Source organism: Cyprinodon tularosa, unplaced genomic scaffold (genome assembly GCF_016077235.1).
Source record: "Cyprinodon tularosa strain WSP-4 unplaced genomic scaffold, ASM1607723v1 ctg572, whole genome shotgun sequence".
NCBI lineage: Eukaryota > Metazoa > Chordata > Actinopteri > Cyprinodontiformes > Cyprinodontidae > Cyprinodon > Cyprinodon tularosa.
In genome coordinates this window covers 494,533-522,389 of record NW_024039310.1, presented here as the reverse complement: position 1 = coordinate 522,389, position 27,857 = coordinate 494,533, and the positions used below count along the sequence as shown (strand labels likewise).

At 39.3% G+C, this 27,857-nt stretch overlaps 1 protein-coding gene across 1 annotated transcript in view; it reads right to left on the bottom strand.

Moving 5' to 3' along the window:
- Window positions 1-27,857, bottom strand: part of opn5 (opsin 5) — a 108,060-nt gene that overhangs the window by 35,676 nt on the left and 44,527 nt on the right. Inside the window, exon 3 of the mRNA XM_038306109.1 lies at window positions 11,699-11,818. Coding sequence (XP_038162037.1) covers window positions 11,699-11,818 — 120 coding nt within the window. The remainder of the gene's footprint in view (window positions 1-11,698; window positions 11,819-27,857) is intronic.

The window sequence follows — 27,857 nt, the reverse complement described above, 5'->3', positions numbered from 1 at the left end:
CACTCACTCCAGCTGCAGTCCACTCTTTGTGAATCTCCCCCACATTTTTGAAGGGGTTTTGTTTCACAATCCTCTCCAGGGTGCGGTTATCTCTCTTGCTTGTACACTTTTTTCGACCACATCTTTTCCTTCCCTTCGCCTCTCTATTAATGTGCTTGGAAACTGAGCTCTGTGAACAGCCAGCCTCTTTAGCGATGACCTTTTGTGTCTTGCCCTCCTTGTGCAAGGTGTCGATGGTCGTCTTTTGGACAACTGTCAAGTCAGCAGTCTTCCCCATGATTGTGTAGCCTATAGAACTAGACTGAAAGACCATTTAAAGGCTTTTGCAGGTGGTTTGAGTTAATTAGCTGATTAGAGTGTGGCACCAGGGGCCATCAATTTTGAACCTTTTCACAATATTCTAATTTTCTGATATGATGAATTTGAGATTTTCATTTGTTGTCATTTGTAATCATCAAAATTAAACAAAATAAACATCTGAAATATATGAGTTTGTATGTAATGTATGAATATAATATACAAGTTTCACTTTTTAAATGGAATTACTGAAATCAATCTACTTTTTCATGATATTCTAATTTTATGACCAGCACCTGTAGATGGGCACCATGAAGGAAGAGATGTGGAAGCACTCAGCTCCACTGACAAATATGTGTGTTGTTTGGGAGGGCCATTAACACATTGGTGGAAAATGACGGAATTTGGCAACTTTTTATGTACCGAAGGGGTCCCCGGTGATGCTATTTCATAATTGGAAGAGCAGAAGGTAATTAAAACACAAAGCTGGTTTAATCTCTAAAACAGACTTGGATAGCTTGATGCTAACACGTTTGTTAGCTGTCAGAATTCAGTCAGAATTCTGAGATTAAAGTCAGAATTCTGAGAAAAAAACTTTTTTCTGATATTATACTGAAATCAAATTTAAAAAATCAGTAACATTTTTTTTATTTTTTAAGTGGCCCTAATCCTCTTCCATACATCTTAGACTGTGAACCTCTAATATTTTGTTTTTTCTGGAAGTTTTAATTTAAACTAGTTTATTCCATTTGATATATGACTAAGTCCTAAACACAGTTTAAAAGTGGTCCAGGTACTGGATGAAAGTTTTTGTATGTATGTCTAAATCATGTTTGTGTGTATTTCCCTTAATTAAGGCTGGCCGATGTTGGTCAAAAGTTATGTTGTGTGGTCACTGTGATTGCAAGCCTAAAACCAACAGATCTCTCTATTTTACTGCAGCAGTAATTACGTCTGGGGGAAAAAAGGACAGAAAGTTCCTGAAGCTGATCTGATATATTGTTTTTACAAAGGATGTTAAAAAATACAAGACATAGTCTGCTCCTGGCAACCGCTGTCACCAGCTGAGATGCATAATAAAATAAATCTATTTCCTAGCTACAGACATCTTGGGTGAAGTAATTTTGCACATCCTGTTTGGATTCAAGTTTCTTTCTGCTCCAGACTCTATTCAACTCCCTCTGTGTTTTACATAAGGAACAGCAGATTAGAGCAACTTTTTTGTCATTATGAAATTCAAAATCCTTTGCTGCAGTAGGATTAGCATAAGAGGGTAAATTATATTCTGTGAGTGTCCTTCATGAGCAGAAACAGAGATTACTTAGAGCAAGCGATCGAGTTTAAGCAAAACTGTGGTCGATAATACAAAGGGCATTCTTAGCCTATATTGAAAAGATAATTTTTTTATGTATATATACATAAAGTGCCCCTGTCGAACATGTCCTGGCTGTCCTGTTATGGCCCCTGTCCCTGAGGACATAATACTCAAACTAATTCTAATGATGATATGTGCTGGAACAGACATGGTTACTGATAGTTCCTTTGTATCTATTTAATTTTTTTCTTTGCAAGTTCTGTTTTACTTATTTAAAAACAATAAGGTTATAGCTTCAGTGGTATTGAGATACCATTCATCTGCTAAATGTTTTTTTTAAACCAAATGAAAAAAATAAATACATTTTATAGGGGAATTTATCAGTTTTTCTTGAGTTCTAATTCAGATTTAATAGGAAACAGTAATTTTAACTTAAATTAAGGAAAAAATATGTAAAATTCCTAAATCATGAATGTATATTGACCTAATAAGACATAGAATTTTAATTAAACTCAATTGAATGGAAATTTCAGCTCATGCAGCTTTCTTAAAGGAGAATTCCGGTTTTTAACACTTTTAGCCCCTTTTCTGTAGTGTCCAGGATGAAATCGAATGATCGACACCAAAATTTTGATGATTGGTCCTGTCTCGGCTATTTGGCTCATGCAGAATCCCCCCCTGGCTGCTTCAGAATGGCTTCCATAGTGCATGTCCGATAATGTCCTTAAAATAACCTTAAACGTTCTTTTTTTTAAATATGCTACTCACCGAGTCGTCAGCGCTGTTCAATGACGTTCCAAAAAAAGTTTCGTAAAGAAAAAACGTTCCTGTAGTGTTTTATTTAGCATTTTGTAGATCCCATTGAGTTCTGTTGGAATAGTCAATATCCCTCCGCCACCGGAAACGGAAAGGGGGCCTGTTTACGCTTAGTTGTAGTCTTTTCGCAAGGCCCAAGTGTTTCTGCTTCACTCTGTGTACTCCGACGTCGAGGTGCTAACGTCTCTGTTAAACACTTTAAAAAACTCTGAAAATGGAATACGAAAGGTGGATTCTTGAGGAGGACATATTGGACTTTGAGTTTGACGGTAGAGGATACCGTTTTGAACCGGAATATACTGAGGAGGAGTATATAGAGACATTGTAGCCAACTAGTGGTCTGGAGTGTGCAACGCTTCAGATTCGAACGGGAAGCGGAAGTTTATAAGCGGTTGTGATGTATCGGAAAAAATAGTTCTGGGATTTACAAAATGCTAAATAAAACAAGACAGGAACGGTTTTTCTTCACGAAACTTTTTTTGGAACGTCATTGAACAGCGCTGACGACCTGGTGAGTAGCATATTTTTAAAAAAGAACGTTTAAGGTTGTTTTAAGGACATTATCTGACATGCACTATGGAAGCCATTCTGAAGCAGCCAGGGGGGGATTCTACATGAGCCAAATAGCCGAGACAGGACCAATCGTCAAAATTTTGGTGTCGATCATTCGATTTCATCCTGGACACTACAGAAAAGGGGCTAAAAGTGTTAAAAACCGGAATTTTCCTTTAATATATTTGAATCCCTTGCCCTGTTTTTGTATTTCATGCTTTTCTGCACCCATGAAAAATGCTGGCCCCCTGGTACATTTGGTGTAGAACCGCCACTGTAAGCATATATACAAACCGGATTCCAAAAAAATTGGGACACTATACAAATTGTGAATTAAAACTGAATGCAATGATGTGGAGGTGTCAAAAACAAATATTTTATTCAGAATAGAACACAGATCGCAGATCAAAATTTTAAATTGAGAGAATGTATCATTTTAAGATAAAAATATGTTATTTCCAAATTTCATGGCGTCAACAAATTCCAAAAAAGTTGGGACAATGCCATTTTTACCACTCTGTGGCATCCCCCCTTCTTCTTACAACACTCAACAGATGTCTGGAGACAAAGGAGACCAGTTTCTCAAGTTAAGAAATAGGAATGCTCTCCCATTCATGTCTAATACAGGCCTCTAACTGTTCAATCGTCTTCGGCCTTCTTTGTTGCACCTTCCTCTTTATGATGCCCCAAATGTTCTCTATAGGTGAAAGATCTGGACTGCAGGCTGGCCATTTCAGTACCCGGATCCTTCTCCTACGTAGCCATGATGTTGTGATTGCTGCAGAATGTGGACTGGCATTATTTTGTTGAAAAATGCAGGGTCTTCCCTGAAACAGATGACGTCTAGATGGAAGCATATGTTGTTCTAGAACCTGAACATAGGTCTCTGCATTTACAGGTGCTGGTCATAAAATTAGAATATCATGAAAAAGTAGATTGATTTCAGTAATTCCATTTAAAAAGTGAAACTTGTATATTATATTCATACATTACATACAAACTCATATATTTCAGATGTTTATTTTGTTTAATTTTGATGATTACAAACGACAACAAATGAAAATCTCAAATTCATCATATCAGAAAATTAGAATATTGTGAAAAGGTTCAAAATTGATGGCCCCTGGTGCCACACTCTAATCAGCTAATTAACTCAAACCACCTGCAAAAGCCTTTAAATGGTCTTTCAGTCTAGTTCTATAGGCTACACAATCATGGGGAAGACTGCTGACTTGACAGTTGTCCAAAAGACGACCATCGACACCTTGCACAAGGAGGGCAAGACACAAAAGGTCATCGCTAAAGAGGCTGGCTGTTCACAGAGCTCAGTGTCCAAGCACATTAATAGAGAGGCGAAGGGAAGGAAAAGATGTGGTCGAAAAAAGTGTACAAGCAAGAGAGATAACCGCACCCTGGAGAGGATTGTGAAACAAAACCCCTTCAAAAATGTGGGGGAGATTCACAAAGAGTGGACTGCAGCTGGAGTGAGTGCTTCAAGAACCACCACACACAGACGTATGAAAGACATGGGTTTCTGCTGTCGCATTCCTTGTGTCAAGCCACTCTTGAACCACAGACAGCGTCAGAAGCGTCTTGCCTGGGCTAAAGAGAAACAGGACTGGACTGCTGGTGAGTGGTCCAAAGTCATGTTCTCTGATGAAAGTAAATTTTGCATTTCCTTTGGAAATCAAGGTCCCAGAGTCTGGAGGAAAAGAAGAGAGGCACTTCATCCACGTTGCTTGAAGTCCAGTGTAAAGTTTCCACAGTCAGTGATGGTTTGGGGTGCCATGTCATCTGCTGGTGTTGGTCCATTGTGTTTTCTGAGGTCCAGGGTCAACGCAGCCACATACCAGGAAGTTTTAGAGCACTTCATGCTTCCTGCAGCTGACCAACTTTTTGGAGATGCAGATTTCATTTTCCAACAGGACTTGGCACCTGCACACAGTGCCAAAGCTACCAGTACCTGGTTGAAGGACCATGGTATCCCTGTTCTTAATTGGCCAGCAAACTCTCCTGACCTTAACCCCATAGAAAATCTATGGGGTATTGTGAAGAAGAAGATGCAATACACCAGACCCAACAATTCAGAAGAGCTAAAAGCCACTATTAGAGCAACCTGGGCTATCATAACACCTGAGCAGTGCCACAGACTGATCGACTCCATGCCACGCCGCATTGCTGCAGTAATACAGGCCAAAGGAGGCCCGACTAAATACTGAGTGCTGTACATGCTCATACTTTTCATGTTCATACTTTTCAGTTGGCCAACATTTCTATAAATCCTTTGTTTTTATTGGTCTTCAGTAATATTCTAATTTTCTGATATGATGAATTTGGGATTTTCATTTGTTGTCATTTGTAATCATCAAAATTCAACAAAATAAACATCTGAAATATATGAGTTTGTATGTAATGTATGAATATAATATACAAGTTTCACTTTTTAAATGGAATTACTGAAATCAATCTACTTTTTCATGATATTCTAATTTTATGACCAGCACCTGTATGATCCCTTTCCAGACATGCAAGCTGCCCATGCCACAAGCACTCATGCAACCCCATACCATCAGTGATGCAGGTTTCTGAACGGAGCGTTGATAACAGCTTGGGTTATCCTTGTCCTCTCTGGTCCGGATGACACGGCGTCCCAGTGTTCCATAAAGAACTTCAAATCGTGACTCATCTGACCACAGAACAGTCTTCCATTTTGCCTCACTCCATTTTAAATGATCCCTGGCCCAGTGCAAATGGCTGAGCTTGTGGAGCTTGCTTAGAAATGGCTTCCTCTTTGTACTGTAGAGTTTCAGCTGGCAACAGCAGAAGGCACGGCGGATTGTGTTCACTGACAATGCTTTCTGGAAGTATTCCTGAGCCCATTCTGTTATTTCCTTAACAGTAGCATTCCTGTTTGAGGTGCAGCGGTGTTTAAGGGCCCGGAGATCACGAGCATCCAGTAAAGCTTTTCGGCCTTGACCCTTACGCACAGCGATTGGTCCAGATTCTCTGAATCTTTTGATGATGTTATGCACGGTTGATGATGATAACTTAAAAGTCTTTGCTATTTTACGCTGGGCAACACCATTCTGGTATTGCTGCACTATCTTTCTGCGCAACAATGGTGGAATACGTGATCCTCTTACCATCTTGGCTCCAGAGAGACACTGACACTCTGAGAGGATCTTTTTATACCCAATCCTGTTGTCAATTGACCTAATTAGTGTTAGTTGGTCTTCCAGCTGTTCGTTATATGCTCAATATCCTTTTCCCAGCCACTTATTGCTACTTGTCAAAACTTTTTTGGGATCTGTAGACACTGTGAAATTTTGAATCAACATATTTTTCCTTTAAAATGTTACATTTACTCAGATTAAACTTTTGAGCTGTCATCTATGTTCTATTACAAATAAAATATAGACATTTGCCATCTTCACACCATTGCATTCAGTTTTTATTCACAATTTGTTTAGTGTCCCAACTTTTTTGGAATCCGGTTTGTATATCTATATATATATATAGATATATATGACTTGATAAGAATGCAGACCGCTTCTACTTTGCGCAGGCTGTTTTTAACTACTTCTCCTGTTTTAAGCAAAGGTGTGACAGTCTGTCATCTGTTGACGAAACAAAATAAAAAAATGTGGACATAAAAAAAGTCCAGCAATCCCAACGCGTTTTCCTCGTCACTCACAGAGTTTCTGTCAGAGGAGGTTGGATCAGAATTTCTTTCGGATCCAGGGCTTTCTAGCAGGGCTTGTGACAGGAAATGAACCAGAGAGCAGCCTAAGCAGGGTAGGTGCTCTCCATAGATGCTTAGCTCAAGGAAGGAATCAGATGTATTTAGTCAGAAAGGGTTTTGAAAAATTAGGCTTAATCATTAACAGTGGGTACGAAAGATGCAGGTGTAAAATTAAAGATCTGTTAAAAATCCAGCTTTTTTAAAGGAAATCTTATAATAGTGGTGTCCTTTATCTATTTATCGCTAAAAGAGACAACAGTTTAACTACAGGGAAAGAACAAAAATTTAAAAAATTTACTTCTTATCAGAAAAAACCTTAAACTAATCTGTTCTAGCTAGGAAAAGGCTACAACACCTTAAGCTCTAATAACATGGAGTTGCTCCCAAGCCTGTTTTAAGTCACTCTGCAACATCTAGTAAAGATTAAGATCACACATTTTAATTACTTTAATTTCTGCCAGTCCCTGGGGAACAAACTCATGCAGTGGTTACCAAACCTTGCATTTATAAAATGTGTTTAAAATTAGTGGACCAAAATCTCCTCCATACCACTAGGGCAGGGGTCACCAATTGCCATCCTCTGGTCCAGGTCCGGACTCAGCAAAGCTTTTACCCGGACTGCTGGACGTTTCATGTGGTAAAGTGTTTTACTCAGAGAATTTTCTTCAGGCACAGCTTTGAAAGCCCAGCTGTGGCTCATCAGGCACTTTCCACGACCTACTCCAATCACATTGGAACCTGTTCGGTTTGTTCACACTCTAAGACAAGACAGAAGCTAGTCCTTAATTCACAAAACATTTGAGATTGCTGCTTTACAATTCTTTAAAAGTTGGAATATAAAAACGGGGCATTCAAAGACGAGCGGGCGGTCAAATATAGGGTTATGTAATGTAATACACTGATGAGTAGTTATAGCCATTTTAAATGGATATAAATGTGCATGTATTTTAAACATCTCCTCACTGAAATTCATGTAGTTATGAAAATGTTAAACGTTTTTCTTTGATTGTTTGATTCTTTTGATTGTTTTTTTTACACACATATTTCAATTTATTTTCTATTTTTATAAATACAATAGGTGTTCAAATCACATTTCCTTTTTTCTCTTGGCCAGAGCCTGGGACTGTGTGAGTTTTCTCCACAGCGTGCCTGTGGTCCCACTCTATTTCTTTACGTAAATGATAGTGCATAGCTGTCTCCACTTAGCTCATCAGCAGCACAGTATGAAAGCTGGGTGATGCAAACGTTTCGCTGAGTGTTCTGGAAATACGAATATATTAAACCTTCACAGGGGAATGCTTTTTGAAATCAGAAAAAATAGTTCCCCCCTTAAATATATTCCTTCATTTTGTATTTTGACATAGTGAAATGTTCCAGAATCAGATGTTAATATCAAGCAACTAGATTTCCTGTAGCCTTTTTTTATGATTTCATGTATTCAACCTTTTCCTTTTCAGGGATCATTGGAAGGTAAAAGCTGAAAGAAAAACTAGAGATAAAGATTAAGAAGAAAAATTATTTATACTAACCTGAACATATTTGAAAAAAATGATCCCCCCTAAACTTTATATCTGGGTTAGACAACCTTGATGGTAATGTAAGCTATTAATTGTTCATGGTAAACAATTGCTATTTGGAAGTTTTGTTCCAAAAATCCTTTTAATTTATCCAAATCTATGTCAAGGTTTAGGAGAATTAAAGGACCCATCAAATCATCTGTACTGGATAAGTTTAGACCTGGGTTAGGTTATTTTTTTTAAATGGAGCCTAAGTGGAAGTACAACTGAATAAACTGAATACTTGTCTTCATCCACCTATGACACAGCCAATCAGCTATGAACCACGACTCCAATAAAAGCCAATTAGCATCCAAAGATCATCTTGCAAAGGCCTCCAATCCACAACTGTTACCTGCTGCGCAGGCAGCAGATGCGCAGTTTGACTTCATTCAGATGACAATGTTTCAACCCACCTCCAGCCCCTCCTCCACCATCGTAGCTAAAACTTCAACAGAGTTCCATTCCTCCCGGACTCTTACTGCATTCCATGTCTCATTTCAACTAGTCTGGAAAAAGACCGCCATATTGAGCCTGGTTCTGCCAGAGGTTTGTCCCCAATGGGGAGTTTTTCCTCTCCACTGTCACTTCATACTTGCTCATCATGGACAGGTTCTCTCAGCCTGTGTTATCCAACTGGACTTCCATCTTCCAGTTCCCTGAGTGAAGCTCTAGTATCAGCTCATGCAGTCCACTGGATCTCCCCATAAAGCTCAGCAGACCGTCTCACTAACCAGCAGTCTACAGACTGACCAACTTCATCTATCTCCATTATAACACCAGTTTCAGGCCTGGGGGGGAACCAGTCCTGTTCTTCACTCCTGTTCATTGATATCAATCCAAATTCAGCGCTATGTTTCCTGCCAAGGTCTACGCTTCAAAGACTAAATTAATTGTATCAATAACACTTTTCTTTTCGCTCCGCATGAGTTTTTCAGATTAAAAAACCCTTCGGTCCTTTCATTCTTCAAGATCTCTGTGGTTTGATTTTTACCCAAAAAAATAAAAAATACTAGAGAAGACAGAATAACTCAATAAAATCTAAAACATGAGGAAAACATCATTAAACACCAAGTAATAAGTTTACTTTAAACACATGACTGATGAGGTATTTTGTAAACAGTATATAAACCTATTAAACCACAAAATTCTGTACTCTTATATCCATTAAACACAATTTTTTGTTTGTTTTGTTTTTCAATTAGGTTTAAGAGGCCATATTCTACATTAAAGGTGCAAAGATTGCTATCTAACCAAGTCTATTGATCTTGTATCTAGTCAAAAAGTAATCTTGATCTTAATTTCACATCGATTGAATTTTCAATTCATGATATACACTCACCGGCCACTTTATTAGGTACCCCGTGCTAGTAACAGGTTGGACCCCCTTTTGCCTTCAGAACTGCCTCAATTTTTCGTGGCATAGATTCAACAAGGTGCTGGAAGCATTCCTCAGGGAGTTTGGTCCATATTGACATGATGGCATCACACAGTTGCCGCAGATTTGTCGGCTGCACATCCATGATGCGAATCTCCCGTTCCACCACATCCCAAAGATGCTCTATTGGATTGAGATCTGGTGACTGTGGAGGCCATTTGAGTACAGTGAACTCATTGTCATGTTCAAGAAACCAGTCTGAGATGATTCCAGCTTTATGACATGGCGCATTATCCTGCTGAAAGTAGCCATCAGAAGTTGGGTACATTGTGGTCATAAAGGGATGGACATGGTCAGCAACAATACTCAGGTAGGCTGTGGTGTTGCAATGATGCTCAATTGGTACCAAGGGGCTCAAAGAGTGCCAAGAAAATATTCCCCACACCATGACACCACCACCACCAGCCTGAACCGTTGATACAAGGCAGGATGGATCCATGCTTTCATGTTGTAGACGCCAAATTCTGACCCTACCATCCGAATGTCGCAGCAGAAATCGAGACTCATCAGACCAGGCAACGTTTTTCCAATCTTCTATTGTGCTTGTGCAAATTGTAGCCTCAGTTTCCTGTTCTTAGCTGAAAAGAGTGGCACCCGGTGTGGTCTTCTGCTGCTGTAGCCCATCTGCCTCAAAGTTCGACGTACTGTGCATTCAGAGATGCTCTTCTGCCCACCTTGGTTGTAACGGGTGCTTATTTGAGTCACTGTTGCCCTTCTATCAGCTCGAACCAGTCTGGCCATTCTCCTCTGACCTCTGGCATCAACAAGGCATTTCCGCCCACAGAACTGCCGCTCACTGGATGTTTTTTCTTTTTCGGACCATTCTCTGTAAACCCTAGAGATGGTTGTGCGTGAAAATCCCAGTAGATCAGCAGTTTCTGAAATACTCAGACCAGCCCTTCTGGCACCAACAATCATGCCACGTTCAAAGTCACTCAAATCACCTTTCTTCCCCATACTGATGCTCGCTTTGAACTGCAGGAGATTGTCTTGACCATGTCTACATGCCTAAATGCACTGAGTTGCCGCCATGTGATTGGCTGCTTAGAAATTAAGTGTTAACGAGCAGTTGGACAGCTGTACCTAATAAAGTGGCCGGTGAGTGTATATTCTCAAAACAAGTCTTATCAGTTGCACTAGCGCGGAGTTCTTCACCAGGGGATCCGCGACCTCTGGGGGTCCACAGAGGTTCTGTATGGGGGTCGCGAAAGTTTTGGTTGATTCAATTTTTTTTTTTCATGTTCCCCACAGTAATTTCTTTCCACTAATTTAAATGTCTTTAAATCCACATTAACATGAATTGAACACACTGTAGTAAACAGATAAATGGAGGCAGAAGATGTCTTTCAGTCTTCAATGCTCACATTCAGCGACACACAGGAGGTCTTTCAAGCTGGGCACCGTTTCATTCACAACACCTGTCCCATCAACCAGGAATCAGAATCAGAAATAGTTTAATAATCCCAGGAAGAAATTACTTTAGTTACATTACTCCATCTGTTATAGAGTGACTATAGGACCAGTTTGATGTAACACTATTTAATACTATATATAATTAGGGGGTCCCCGCTCCATCTAGCCATCACTTTGAGGGTCCTTGGCCTGGAAAACGTTGAAGACCCCTGCACTAGCATATCATTGCACTTATTGTTGAGTTAGATTATCTCAAATGAAGATTAACAATCTAACAGAATCTAATCTTTAATAGTACATCTATCTCAAAACAAAATCAAAAAGACTTCTGGTAGATCTAAGATTGAAAGACTTGGTTAAACAGATAATATTTGCAAAATAAATGTGGAATGATCTTCTTTTTTCATTTCAAGAGACCAACGTTTTATATCAACTGTAAAAGATGTATTTTTGTCTGTATACACAATGTCGTTTTAGTTTAAGATTACCCCTAGAAACATTCATGCTTGAACCCAATCGTCAGTTTTAGGATAGTTTTAAATGTATGCATTGAATGAGACTCAATTTACCTGATATGCCAAAATCAAAGATGGCCAGGTTAACAGTCATGAGCTCAGGAGGCTTCAGTTTGGTCTTCCGTCTGATGGTCGTGTAAATGACGTAACCATTCCCTGTAGCAGACAGGATTCCTGTTAAGGAGAAAGAAACAGTTTTGCTTTAAGACAATGGTTTCATTCTTGTACATTGTATGATTAACTTTTTTATTTAAAATTGTACAATATTGATGTTTTTTATACTTAAGGCAACTTTTTTGAAAAGAACATTCAATGCAGCAAGAACCATTTTCAATGACTAAACCCAAACACCAATTTAACCAGACAAGGGTTAAATAAATAGGAACCAACCTCAGAGTATCAATTGAAGAGAAATTATGAGACTGACGTTCATTTTAAAGGTCGAAGTACACCTAGTCTATAAAGTTGTTACCTAGACAACAACAAGAAAAGGGCTGCTGCTGAACCACCTGCCAAAGTATGCTCCATGGAGATGGAGACCAATTCCCCAGCAGGCTTCCATAGATTGGACATTCATGTAGAGCTGAAGACAACAGCTTGATGCACACTACCTTAGCCTGCAAGGAACATGTGCAGCAACTTCTGTGCATTAGCTCAGGCTAAATGTCATAGTGAAACACACACCTGACATCAATCTGACTAGGAAAACAATTAATAATAATAATTCTAATAATATTACATTTTATTTAAAAGGCGCCTTTCTGGACACAAGGAAAGATAAAAACAATGGCAGAAACAAAGAGTAAAAAAACATTAAGAATATAAGAATAAAATAAACATAAAAAAAAATACACAGGCTGGGGGAGGGAACTTAATATTAAAGAAAATAGGCAATTTTAAACAGATTAGTTTTAAGTTGTGATTTGAAATGGAGAAGTGAGTCTTTATTTCTAAGTAGGGGTGGTAGAGAGTTCCAGCGGCGGGGGGCACAGCGGCTGAATGCTATGCTCCCCATGGTGGTGAGACGGGCAGAAGGGAAAGACAGGTGTAAAGCAGATGAGGATCTGAGAGCACGGGAGGGGGTGGGAACATGCAGGAGGCCTGACAGATATGGGGGGGGGGGGGGCAAGGTGGTGAAGGGCCTTGAATTTCAACATGACAATTTTATATGGAATGCGGAACTGCACAGGGAGCCAGTGGTGCTGTCGGAGGACCAAGTTTATGTGGTGGATAGAGGAAGTTCTGGACCAGTTGTAGTTTATCGAGTGATTTTTGAGGAAGGCCAAAAAGGAGAGAGTTGCAATAGTCCAGTTGGGACGTAAAAAGGTAATTATCTCCAATATTGGAGTCATAGAACAGAATCAAATTTTAAATTAATTAATAATTAGATTCCCAAAGTGGAGGGATGCACTTCCTGAAGGAACTTTTTTAAGAGGTACAAATAGGGTTGTCAAAAGTATCGATACTCAAAAAAGTATCGATACTGAAACGTTGTATCCGGATACAATACTCATTTTCAAAAGTATCGAGTACCAGTCGCACCTAAACAGTCATTCATCTAAAGTGCAGAATAGAGGAAAATGCACTTTCTGAACACTGTGTGATTGAATAATTCTGTGCACTTTTCAGTTTCAGACTTTTTTTGTAAGAAGTGCAGCTGCTGAGAATTATTTTTGTTTCTTAACTGGTTTGGCTAGTGTCATTGTTATGTGTGCAAAGCATAGCCAAGTAAGGAAAACTTCATTTTAATTTTGTAAGTTTTTTTATCAAGCTTGCTAAATACTGTGCACAGCAAACAAACTCAAAATGTTGTTCTTATTGTTTATTGTATTTATTTATTTATTGTATTTTAATTATTAATCAAAATATTTCTGTTGAAATGTTATCCTTGTGGTATTGAAAATGGTATCGAGTATCGAATATTTTCCTTAGTATCGGTATCGAGTTGAAAAGTTTAGTATCGTGACAACCCTAGGTACAAATAAAAACAACTAATAACACCATAAAATAAACTGTAAAATTATTACCTACCTTAAGAAAGATTATATCTAAAGGTAAAGCACAAACTCATCTCTAAATAGTCTACATGTAACCTGAGCATTGAAATGTGATCTATTTTTCAGTGCAGAGATCTTTTTTCTCCCCTTTTTAAACAAGTCTGAGGAATATTGCATATAAGATCAGCTATATTTTAAATTTAACTTTCCACACTGTAAAAAAGGACAAATGAATTCAAGTTATGCAACCTGTTTTTTTTTAAGCTGTTCCAAGCTATTATATTTGTCTAATAAACTATATGTACGTCGCAAAGCAATCAGGGAATTGGTGGAGGATGCACAAAAACGCAGTTTGTGGCTGTGGGTAATGAGGAGAGATAGAGGGTGGGGGCATTACACCTAGGGCATCAGCAGGGGGTGACATGGAGAGATCCCTGCCCTCGCTCCACCACCAAGAGATGTACTGGGGTTTAAGGAGTGAAACATCCATGACAGGTGGTCCCAGCTGGTGACTCGCTCAAACCCCGGGTTGTAAAAATTACCATGTTCTAGGAACTGTTGGAGGTGCATCAGGCAGCAATTCCCAGCAGGGAGACATCACCCTTTATTTTCAGTTATAAAGCAATCTGATGGCCAAAAAAATAAAGTTTATAAATGTACAGCTTTTTTCATATAGGGATCAATGTTATGAAAGGGTGGAACTACACTACAAAAACGGTTCTATAAATGACTCATAACTAAAAATTACTTTTATGGACAGAATTTGTAGGCGCAGCCAAGGTGTTGAGGGGATCTGTTTTGTTGGCTTCAGGATTGCATCTCTGTAATCGGCAGGTGATGTGGTTCTATTGGCTTCATGATCTACTGCATCACACTGAAGCAGTTCGCAGTCGAGTGTGATGCACCTGGGATGAGGATCAGTGCCTCCAAATCCGACACCATGGTCTTGAGCTGGAAAAGGGTAGAGTGCCTTCTCAGGGTTGGGGAGGATGTACTGCCCCTAGTGGAGGAGTTTAAGTATCTTGGGGTCTTGTTCACGAAGGGGAAGGTGGAGCAGGTGATCGATAGAAGGACTGGTGTTGCGTTTGCTGTGAAGCGTGGTCTGTACCGGTCTGTTGTGGTGAAGAGAGAGCTGAGCCATAAAGAAAAGATCTTGATTTACTGCTCGATCTACATTCCTACTCTCATCTATGGTCATGAGCTTTGGGTCATGAGCGAAAGAATGAGTTCCCGCATACAAGCGGAGGGACTATGTTCCTCGGCTGGCCTGAGAGCGCCTTGGGATTCCCCCGGAGGAGCTGGCCCAAGTGGCTGGGGAGAGGGGTGTCTGGGCCTCCCTACTGAAGCTGCTACCCCCACGATCAGACTCCGGATAAGTGGAAGAGGATGGATGGATGGATGGATGGATGGATGGATGGATGGATGGATGGATGGATGGATGGATGGATGGATGGATGGATGGATGGATGGATGGAAATTTGTCCTTAATTTAAGCAGATAAATGAGACAATCTGCCAATAAAATTAGTATTCTTTGCCTTGACATAAGATGCACTTGAAATGAGATAATGTAGTGTTTTTCTCTTAAATGTGGATATTTTATTCTATTTGCCAATTGTATTACTGATCTGCTCAAATCAAGGAAATCAAACTTTATTCAAGAAAATGTTATTTAGATCTTAATAATTGCTGATTTTTTAACAGGCATGTACCTGTTTTTTAGCAGGTAATATAACACCACATACTATAATACCTTACTGCACCTCATTTTTTTTTTTTATTTATCCATTTCTGAAATCACTCTTTTCTTCATTTATAGTATAAACAACAATTAATCATGACTGTTAGTCACAGTTTGCCAGTATGCACAGTAACTGCCCTTGTTTAGGCACATTGATAAATAATTTGATCCACTGCTCTACATATTACCTTATCAGTGCTTTAACACTTCTGGTTGGATGTAATCTGCATATCGCTGCTCTGCACTTGTGACATGCATTAACGATAAAGTTGAATCTTAATCTTATGCATCACATTGACGAACTGGCATTAATTAGTGGAGGGCGTGTGATGAACAAAGGGTTATTAAAGTCTTTCTACTAGCTGCTGTTGCCTGAAAATACCAGGGGTTTAATGAGCCCTGTGAGATTTGGGAATACAACAGAGAGCCATGAAACCAAATGAAGGAGCTGCAAAGCTGCACTGAGCTGATGTCAAGGGAATAATCTGGCTTCAACCTGGACATTTCATGTTACATGTAAAGAATATATTATAGAAAGAGAATCACTGTACAAAGTGAATTAAAAAAAATGATTATTCTGACATTGGCTCTTTTGCCTGAGGTTTCTGTTAAAGCTTTTTTTTGCTAAAAAATAGAGAATGAGAGGAACCATCTACTTAGCTTTGGGGAAACATGACATTTTTGGTGTTACATAAATATCATTGTTGCGTCACTTAATGTTTTCATATGGCTTGCATAAACTTTGAACATATTGTAGTTTTTTAAGGAGGGAATTATTATTTTTAATTAATCTTGTTTTGTTTCTCGATCAGTGCTGCTCCCAATTTTGGACATCCTTAACACATTTTATTTTGTTTTTTTTTTGCATTTTTGTCCCAGTTAAGTGTTAAATGAAATCAATAGGAGCATTAGTCCTGATTTTCTCTGGATATTGATTTGTTGACTGGCTTTTGAGGATTGTTTGATGTTCTTCTTCTTCTTCTTGTTCATGTAAGCTTTTATGGTGGTTGGCAAAATTGTTAAAATGCTTTACCGCCACCAACTAATAAGGAGTTAAACAAGGAAACAGGAAGCAAGATTTGCTCTCCCAAAAAAAATAATAAATGTATCAAATTACTAAATTAGCTTTCCAAACTCTTTAATGTAACCCAACATAATAAATATAAAATATTTAATCGAATTTGTCCTCGGGATTTCTAATTTATCTTTAAGTTATTGTAATTCTGCCAGTTTCTGATGGTCCTACTCGTTTTCCCATCATGCTTTCCAGTTTTCCCAGTTTAAATCTCTAACTTCAAGATACTTTTCTGCAGTTTCACTAATTTTTTTCTAAGCACTACAACTGACCACTTCTACCACAACCATTACAAAATCCTTCTTTTTAGCACATGTTCTTCACCTGTTTAAGGAAGTTATATTTTAAACCTAGATTGAGAAGAGCTGTGGCAATAATCAGAACTTCACCTTGTTTAAGTTACGCAGGTGTGATAAACCACAGATCAGACCCTTAGTAAATATATTAAATGGATGTCTCTTGTATGAGTTTTCAAGTTGCAATACTGTGTGCTGAACTTTTCTTTCTTTTTTCACATCAATGTATTTGCAGCGCGTCTACACCACTCAGCGAACGTAAATTCCAGATTAAATTGTTGTAATTATGTAGAATATCCGTGCTTTTATTTCCTGTAGACCTGCTGTTGTTGAAGTGGAAAGAGTAAAAAGCCTCAAGGGGATAACCGCCTGATAACAGCAAGACCAACTAATTATCACTCATGCTTACATCTAAGGCCTGACACTTAGTAAATGGATGTTGATGCTTTTCAGTGTGCACTGAAAAAACATAAGTGATTATTGAAGCAGTAATGCTGTTAGTTTGCTCTTAGCAATTACTGCACTACAATGGAAAGGGTGAGTGAAGTAAAAATAAAACCAACAATTAAATAGAACTCTTAACTCATGCTGAACCATACTTTTTACTTAACTAATCAATGTTATAATTAAAATTTAGTAAAAACCCAAACATTCTGGTTGTTTTAATTTATCAAAGTTGCTTTAAAAAACTTTTTTTCTTTTAGATACTGTCACTTCTTTCTTATTTCCTGAAGTTATGGCTTTACATGAAATAAATTATGTGGACCTAAACACAAAAAAACTAAGTATATTTGTTAAATGTTATATTCTGTGCAAGTTAGGCCGGACATACATTATGCAATATTTTCAATCGCTGTACGCAGCTACAGCTGAAATTGTAGGAGGAAACTGCAGGGTTTTAAGCCTCAGGGCTCACAATGCATGTTTTCATACTGTGCGGCCCGACGCACTGATGCATTCTACCTGCTCACACTGCATGTCTAAAAAAAACACGTCGGACTCAGCGCTGAGAGAAGGTGCTGGTCGGACTGGTCAATCTGGAAGAGGACTAAGATCTCCCTTGTTTGCACGTGCGTAGTCCTCGAGGTTCTGGTAAATCGGCTCGTAGCTCTGCTTCAACAGCAGGATATGTCAACAAACACCTAACTAGGGCTGACTGAATTTCAAACATGTTTGATTTTCTCCCAACTTTACGATTCCTAATCTTGAGGTGGTTGTGAGAGTCTAATCGCCCCTTATTACCCCCTGTATACTACACGACGCAGGACGCACAATGAGGCCAAAAGTTGGCCTGACTGAAAAAAATTCTCGCAAGACTGGAAAATCGGCCTGAAAAGGCCAAAAAATATCTTACATTGTATGCCCGTCTTTAATTCAATTCAATTCAATTCAGTTTATTTATATAGCGCCAAATTCACAACACGTCATCTCAAGGCACTTTACAGTTCAACCAGATCATACAGTCAAATTGATACAAAGTTTTCTATCTAAGGAAAACCAGTTGATTGCATTGACTCATTGACTCAAATACAATCCCCCACACTAAGCATGCTTGTAGCGACAGTGGAGAGGAAAAACTCCCTTTTAACAGGAAGAAACCTCCAGCAGAACCAGGCTCAGTGTGAGCGGCCATCTGCCGAGGCCGACTGGGGTTAAAGGAGACAGAAGCAGAGATACAAAAAGCAGCTGTAAAAGGCGGCCCTGTCCAGGAAACACACAGCCAGGCAGACGAGCTCCAAGGCAGCTCCCATGCCAGAGGATGAAGAGAGCACATCCACTCAGTCACGGTCAGAGAAACAGGACCACACTGGAAAACAGGCCGATCTCCAACATCTATTAACAAGGGTGTTGATAGAAGCAGCACAGCTGATGTTTTTTTTCCAGGATGACGTCACAGCCAAACAGGAACAGACGAGGCAAAGCTACTCTGAGGAAAAGCAGAGAGAGCAGAAGGTTAGAGATTGAACTAACAGATTCTGCAGAATAGGAGAACAGAGAGAGAATGAAGCAGAATGATGAAATGGGGGTCCCTATGTCCTCCAAAAGTCTAAGCCTATAGCAGCATAACTATAGAGATAGCTCAGGATAACCTGAGCCACCCTAACTATAAGCTTTATCAAAAATGAAAGTTTTAAGCCTAGCCTTAAAAGTAGACAGGGTGTCTGCCTCACGGACTAAAACTGGTAGTTGGTTCCACAGGAGAGGAGCCTGATAACTAAAAGATCTGCCTCCCATTCTACTTTTAGAAATTCTAGGAACCACTAGTAAACCTGCAGATTGAGAGCGAAGTGCTCTGTTAGGAACATAAGGAACAATCAGATCTCTGATATAAGATGGAGCTTGGCCATTTAAGGCTTTATATGTGAGAAGGAGGATTTTAAATTCTATTCTTGATTTAACAGGAAGCCAATGAAGAGAAGCCAGGATAGGAGAGATATGATCTCTCTTTTTCATTTTCATTAGAACTCTGGCTGCAGCATTTTGGATCAGCTGAAGGCTTTTAACTACAGTTTGTGGACTTCCTGATAGTAAAGAATTACAATAGTCCAGCCTTGAAGTAACAAATGCATGGACTAGATTCTCAGCATCACCCCTGGACAGGATATTTCTAATTTTTGCAATGTTCCTCAGATGAAAGAAGGAAATTCTAGAAACCTCTTTGATATGGGATTTAAATGACAGGTCCTGATCAAAAATAACACCAAGATTTTTTACTTTATTATCTGAAATCAGTTTAATCCCATCCAAATGAAGTGACTGGCTAATCAGTTTCTTTTTCAGAGACTCTGGTCCAAAGACTATAACTTCTGTTTTGTCTGCATTCAGAAGCAGAAAATTAAGAGTCTTCCAGGTTTTTATGTCTTCAAGACATGCCTGTAATCTATGTAATGGGTTAGCTTCATCTGGATTTATAGACAGATATAGCTGGGTATCATCAGCATAACAGTGGAAATTAATCCCATGCTGTCTAATAATTCTACCAATTGGGAGCATGTATAAAGTAAAGAGAATTGGTCCTAGCACTGATCCCTGTGGTACTCCACAGGTAACCTTTGAGCGTGTTGAAGATCTATCATTAACATGAACAAACTGAATTCGATCAGATAGATAAGATTTAAACCAGTCTAGTGCTGTTCCTTTAATTCCAACAAAATATTCAAGTCTTTCTAAAAGAATATTATGGTCAACTGTATCAAATGCAGCACTAAGATCCAACAGGACGAGCACAGATACAAGTCCATTATCTGAGGCCATGAGAATATCATTAGTGACTTTCACCAGAGCTGTTTCAGTGCTATGATGAGCTCTAAAGCCAGACTGAAACTCTTCAAAAAGTTCATTATGGTGGAAGTGATCGCAAACTTGTTTGGCAACTACTTTCTCAAGAATTTTGGATAAGAAAGGAAGATTGGATATAGGTCTATAATTGACCAAGTCATCTGGGTCAAGAGACGGTTTCTTAAGCAGAGGTTTAATTACAGCAATCTTAAAAGCTTTAGGTACATATCCCTGTAACAGAGATAGATTAATCACATCTAAAATGGAGGAGGAGATCAAAGGGAATACCTCCTTAAATAACCTGGTTGGAACTGGATCTAACATACAGGTTGAAGGCTTAGATGAAGACAATAATTTTGCTAATTCAGAGAGTTCAACTGGATCAAAGCAGTCTAAACCCGGTTCAGATTCCATGACTACCTCAGGTACAATCGCGGATAGAGGAGTGCTTATGATCTTATTTTTAATAAGATCAATCTTATTTATAAAGAATCCCATAAAATCATTGCTGCTAAGAGCAGGTGGAATGGACGGTTCAACAGAGCTATGGCTCTGGGTGAGTTTGGCAACTGTATTAAAAAGAAATCTAGGATTATTCTTATTCTCCTCTATTAATGAGGAGAAGTATGCTGCTCTTGCTTTACAAAGGGTCCTCTTATACAGCAGTAAACCATTTTTCCAGACTAGGAAGGACTCTCGCAGGCCTGTGGAGCGATATTTTCTCTCCAGTTTCCTAGCATTTTGCTTCAAAGTACGCAGCTCTGCATTAAACCAAGGAGCAAGCTTTCTATTTTTAACGGTTTTCATTTTCAAAGGAGCTGCGTTGTCTAAGGCAATACGCAGAGAACTAGCAACCCCCTCAACAAAATCATCAACCTGTGAAGGGGAATAAGCTAAGCTTTTGCACTCTGCAGCACTGCTCAGTGACACAGAGCAGAGAGAAAGTGAAGCAGATTCTTTAAAATTTATAACTGCACTATCTGATAAAGATCTACTAAAATTGAACCTTCTTTTGGGGGAGGAGAACTCTGTTAAAGTAATCCTGAAGGTTATTAGAAAGTGGTCAGAGAGGACAGGGTTGTGAGGAAATACTGTTATTTCTTCACATTCTATGCCGTATGTCAGCACAAGATCCAAAGTATGAAGATGAGAATGCGTGGGACTATTCACATTTTGAACAAAGCCAATAGTGTCTAAGATAGCATTAAAGGCTGCTCTTAAGCTATCGCCTTCAATGTCAGCATGGATGTTAAAATCTCCCACTATGATGACCCTGTCAGTATTTAATACCAAATCAGAAAGGAACTCTGAAAACTCATCTAAAAATTCAGAGTAAGGACCTGGTGGACGATACAAAGTTACAAAAAGAAGAGGTTTTCTTGCCTTGAAATTTGGATCAGGGAAATTAAGGGTTAAATGTTCAAAAGAGTTGTAGGAATTAATTGTTTTGGGAGTAATCAGTAAGTCAGACTGGAAGATTGTTGCTACTCCTCCTCCTCGCCCAGAACTTCTGGGGATGTGAAAATTTAAATAGCTTGAAGGAGTTGCCTCATTTATGCTCACATAATCCTCTTGCTGCAGCCAGGTTTCTGTAAGGCAAAACAAGTCAATGTGATTATCACAAATCAAGTCATTAACTAGTAGACTTTTAGAGGAAAGCGATCTTATGTTAAACAGACCGCATTTAATTGTTTTAACTTTTTCCCCAATTGGAGTTATTTTGATTTTAATTAGATTATCATGATTTACTCCTTTGGGAATCTTTGCTAATTTATTAGATTTTGGTCGTGGGCAAGACACTGTCTGGATGGAGTAAAGAGTGGGTAACAGTAGAGAAGCTGCAGAGATGTGTGTTAAACTACAACTCTGCTTCCTGGTCTGCACCCTGGGTGGTCAGGGTTTTGGAGGACTAATAAATGTGGCCAGATTCCTAGAAAGAAGAGCTGCACCATCCAAAGTGGGATGGATGCCGTCTCTCCGAATCAGACCAGGCTTTCCCCAAAAGGATTGCCAATTATTAATGTAGCCCACGTTGTTTTCAGGGCACCACCTAGACAACCAGCGATTGAATGACGACATGCGGCTAAACATGTCATCACTGGTCAGATCAGGGAGGGGACCAGAGAAAATTACGGAGTCCGACATTTTTTTGGCAAACTTACACACCGAAGCAACACTAATTTTAGTGACCTCCGATCGGCGTAACCGGGTGTCATTACCACCAGCGTGAATAACAATCTTACTGTATTTAACCTTATCCTTAGCCAGTAGTTTCAGGTAGGATTTGATGTCGCCCGTTCTGGCCCCCGGCAAACATTTGACTATGGTCCCTGGTGTCTCTAATGCCACGTTTCTGACTATGGAGCTGCCAATCACCAGAGTGGGCTTCTCAGTGGGTGTGTCACTGAGTGGGGAAAACCGGTTAGAAACGTGAACGGGTTGGTGGTGACCAGTGGGCAGAGATCCACGACTACGCTTTCTGCGTACAGTTACCCAATCGCCTGGCTGCTCAGGCACTTTTGGAGGACAGCTACGTGGGGGGCCTACTTCAACAGCCTGAAGCCTGGATTCTAACTCTGACACCCTCGCCTCCAAAGCTACAAAAATACTACACTTATTACACATCCCATTATCACTAAAGGAGGCAGAGGAATAACTGAACATCTGACACAGAGAGCAGGAGAGAGGAGAGGAAGAAGGAAGAGTTGGAAAAGAGTCAAGGGAGGGAGAGAGAGAAGCCATAGCAATGCTAAGCTAGCGCTAGCCTAGGCTAGCTACTTCTTGCTATCAGAAATAAAACCGTGTGAAACTGACAAGTGCTCAGTAGAAAAGTGCAGCAGAAGGTGCTATGTTTTAAAGTAGTCAGTTAGAGTTACTTAGATACAGAGATATCACAGAGAAAATAACTTAACTTCAGATGGAGATCCTCTGAACAGCTGCACACTCAGTTGCACACTCAGTTAATCCAAACAGGAAGTGAACAGGTCCAAACAGAAAGCAAGAAGCTTCCTTTAGAGATTAAGGTGCTGGGCCACTGACTGGACTGGACCGGTCGATTGTAGTCGACCAAAATCCCAGACAATTTTGAAATTCCCACAGACATTTTTTAGGTATAAAAAGAAGGACATGTCCGGGAAAGAGAGAACGTCTGGTCAGCCTAGCTTAAGTTATTATGTGTTTTGTAATTAGTAATAATTTTTTATTGTGAATTATTCTTATGATGATACAGGATAGACAAAAATAAGCCCTGGGGCTTCAGCCTATTCCTTTTTCAGTAGCTGTCTGATGGATTCATTTGTGAAAAATTATTTATTTTTTTGTTTTGTTTTTAAACCAAAATAAAGTAGTCATTCATTCATTCATTCATTCATTCATTCATTCATTCATTCATTCAAGAGTCGTACAAATTTCCTTCACAGTGATGTCAAAGTTGCAACATTTTTCCTGAATAAATGACAACGTTTAAAAACTGCTTTAGGCCTTTTCTGTTAAATTTCAACATTTGTAAATTCATCTATTCTCAGTCATACATATATCCATATGACAACACACAGATTGATAAACAGCTTGGGTTCAAGTGTCCTGCCAAGGAGCACGTCAACGTGGGTCAGGAGGGTGCTGGAATTGAACCAACATCTTTTCAAATGCAAGACAAGTTGACCGATAACATCATAATCACAGGTTAAGGGCAATTTAGCCTCCAACTCCAACCTGTTTCCCATCAGATGCTTCCCATTCAGCCAGTTTTCATCCACACAGACTTTCCTTTCACTAAACAAACCAAATTCATCTGTGTGGCTATATAGGGGCACTCGCGGTGAAATCAATTTAATAACTACCACAATGAGCAGACTGTGCATCTCCCCATTTCCATGTACTCATATGATACACAGCACCAGGAAGAAACATAATAGCGAATGGAGGCTCTCTGCCAACACTGGGCTGTGGGAGCATTCCCAAATGCAGTGGGTTGATGTGAAAGTTGTTTATTAAAATGGATAAACACTGCACAGACAGCATCAAACCCCCAAAGATCTACATTCTCCACATTTATCCATCTGTTCCTCTCATTTAGCTTGGCTAATTTAATGAGTCTGATAACGCACTGATACGGATATAAAGGAAAGTTACTCCAAGTCTTCCTCCGGTCCTCCTGAGCTCATGCTGTTTCAGTTAATAATGTCTGGTTTTGAGGAAACAGATGGGTTAAAAAGTTTGATTTCATAATTAAAATACAGTTTAGGGATCAGGAAATATTTCAGTCTATCTAAGTGATTTGAGAAACAGTGACTTCTAAACCTTTATTTGTTCTTACAAACACTAAAGGCTGATTTATACTCAGAAACGAGTTCGTCTGCATGTGTGTTGCAGTGAAAGCAGATGTGACCCTTCCGCAGACACTCTGGCGCACCTCTTCAAAACTGTAGGTGACTGCAGACGGAGCCGCAGACAAGAGGCCTCTGATTGGCCAAATCTACATCCGTTATACACTATGCGTTTCTCCTGTTTGGTACCTTACTGGCTTGTTTTGTTTGTATGACCGCCATTGGAGAAAACGACTCGTGAAGTTGGACCAGCTAGAAGAGCGAGGTACGCGAGAACGCTGGGACCCTTTTTCCACGTGGTTCCCTGCTGTTTTTCAACTTCATGTCCCTCCGTTGTTGAACAAACTTGCCCCCACTTCCTTACCACCTCGGCCGTATCTAGATCCACAGCTAATTCCTGATTGTCCCTCTTGCGTTGTGGCATGGAATAACATAGCGCAGACCACACTTCAAAATTGAGCATAAATGAAAAATATCTGCGACAAGCTCACTACAACACACTGCTGCGGGAGTATAACCATTGCTTAAGTGGAACACATTCAAATAGGAGTAAATGACACAGAAAAGTGCATAAATACAAAATGAAAGGGACAGCATCCATGGCTTTCACATTTTTTCACAAACAGAAATCTGAAGGTTTTGGCCTTTAATTTAACTTTATCTTATCTATAATTACAATCATCCTGCATGAACCATTCCAATGATGAATTAAAACCGCAAGCGGTATTGACGGCCCTCGCAGCTCGCACCGCCTGGTATGTCGCGACCGCGGGAACCAAGCGACCGCCGGCTCCACGCTCCTTCCCAGCCTATTCTCCTGCTCTTCAGCCTATGCCTGCTGCTGCTTCCCCTCATCGTTAAACAAAAAAAAAAATAAGGTTTCGTTTATTTCTTTTTTCAATGTAAAAATTTTTATTGATTTTTTAAAAAATTTGGCGATACCCACTTGACGGGCCCCCCCCCCCTTTTTTAAAAAATGCGGGAAAAACTCAAAAAGTTTGATAATTTTGGACTCCATCCTTATCTCATTTATGCAAGGGGAAGCCGATGGCTACCGTCCCTAGGGGATTCGGGTTGATGTAAAACAAAAATAAAAAGTGCCAAAACTTTTTTGACCTGGCCATTCCTTCCGGGGTTTTAACCATCCCTTGTAAAACTTTTTTCAGTTTGGGGGTTTAGCCCCCAAACTAAATTCCCTTGTGCTTGGGTTTCCCCAATATTAGGGGGCCTTTTTAGAGTTTTTGAAAAGCCCTTTTTTGGGATTCCATTTAAGTAAATTTCATAGGGGGACAATTTACTGCCAAGTTTTATTTTTGAACATCTAAAGCCCCAAAAACTTTTTTTTTTTGGGGGAGAAAAATAGAATTTAAAAACCGCGGGCGGTTTTGACGGCCCTCGCAGCCGCCCGCCTGGTATGTGCACCCGGGAAACCCAAAAGGGACCCCCGGTTTACGCTCCTTCCCACCCTTTCCCCGCTCTTCCCTTGCCTGCGTGCCCCCCCTCTCCTTTCATCACCGTGCTGCCCTCTTCTCCTCCCTTTCCCTCGGCTATCGCGCCCGGGGGAGGGAGCGACCCGCCCCTTGCCCTTCCCGGCCACGGAAAACCACCTTCCCCTTGGCCCACCCGAGACAACACATTTTTGGTGGAATTTTTAAATTTGGGATAAAAGAAAATTTTTTCCTGGGGAAATCCATTGTGGAAAAAAGAGGGCCCCCTTCCAATGGTTTTAAAAAAAAAGTTTATATTCAAAAAATAGAAAAAAAAGCCCCCTTTAATCCTGGTTAATATTAAAAAAACCCCTACTCAAAAACTAAAAAAAATCATTAAAAATCCATAGTTTGGCTTTAAAAATCCGGAAAAAGGGAAAAAAAAAATCACACTTTGCCCCAGGAAAAGGCTTCCTGTTTTATCCCTAGAATTTGTTTGAGATTTTTTATAAAAATTTAAAAAGAACGAAAAAACCCCTTTAAACTTGAATGCCCGATATACTGAGGGCAGTGGAATATCCCATAAGATGCTCAAACATTCATAGGATTACCAAAATTGGAAATCTTTAGTATAATGAAAATGGTAAATAAAATGTTCCAAACTGGCTACGATTGTATAAACATTTTAAAAGGAAACAATTTTGTTAAACACAAAACTTTGAAAAATCAAGTGACGTTTTAAAGAAGCGCTTTGCTTTGAAACCCAGCTTACAGCAGGCTTGGAAAGAACGTATTTTGAAAGTTTAGCTCATTTGGAAAAAGGCTTTTTATAAATTTTTTAAAAAGAGGTCCGTGTTTCCCCAAAGGTTTTTTGAATTAAAAAATGGCCGATCACCCCAAAAAAAAAAAAATCTTAAAAATCCATATTTGAATAAAACCCCGAAAAAAATCCAATGCAAAAAAAAACCCTTTTGTGTCCTAGTTTTTTTTAGATGATTTAAAAAAATTTTTTAAAAGAAAAAAAAATTTTTAAAATTAAATCCCTATATGGGCCCGTTAAAACCCCCATAAATGCCAACATGATAGATTCAGCCAAACTGGCAGTTTTTCTAAAAACAAGGGAAATAATTGTTCCAATTTTGGTTAGGGATTTTTTATAAAACTTTTGGGAAAAAAAAAACAATTTCCTTTTAAACAAAAACCCTTTGAAAATAGAGGACGGACTTTTAAAGAAGACTAGTTTGGTTTACCATCAAAACAAGAAGCCATTAAGGAATAATTCCAAAGTCGTAGTTTTTTTGAGAAATCGACTGTTTTTTTGAAATATTTTAACTATGTTTCTTTTTTCAAAAGGGGTCCGTTTGTTCAAAATGGCCGACTTATGAAGGTTTGACCAGGGCCCAATGAAATTTTTTGTAGGTAGGGGGCTCAACAGATGTTCCAAATTTCAAACCTGGGAATGAGCAGGCTAGGGGCTGAAAATTTTTCCCGGCTTTATCTTCACTTGGGCCCAACCTGGCGAACGCAAACTTTTGAAAATCGGGAGTGACGATTTTTTAAAAGAAGCCTTTGCTTTGAAACCCAAATTTTACAGCAGCTTTTAAAGAAGTTTTTAAAAGTTTAGCTTTTTTGGAAAAAAATCGATTTTATACAATTTTTTGAAAAGAGGTCGTGTTTTCCAACAAAAAATTTTAATTCAAAAGGGGCCGACTTCCCTTGGGGTTTAGCCTTGGGTCAAGAGGTTTTATTTGGGGCCTAATGAGAGAAAATGTTTCAAATTTTAATATTCTGGGACAAAAGGGTTGGGGGCGGTGTTTGAATTTTTTTTTTCTGGGGGGCGTGTGGGAAAAATTAAGCCCCCCCCAAAAAAATATTCTCTGGTTTTTCTGTTTGGAGTTGGATTTGTTATCTCTTGTGATTTTGGGCAGATTGATTTTAAAGGAAATAGAGCCAATGTATTTTCAGGGCAAACGCCCATTCCCAGGGCCCACGGCAACCCATTTGACTAAAGTTTTGTGCCTTAAACGAATTTGGACAAATTTTGTCTTTTGCTGAACAGTTTTGGGTTGATGAG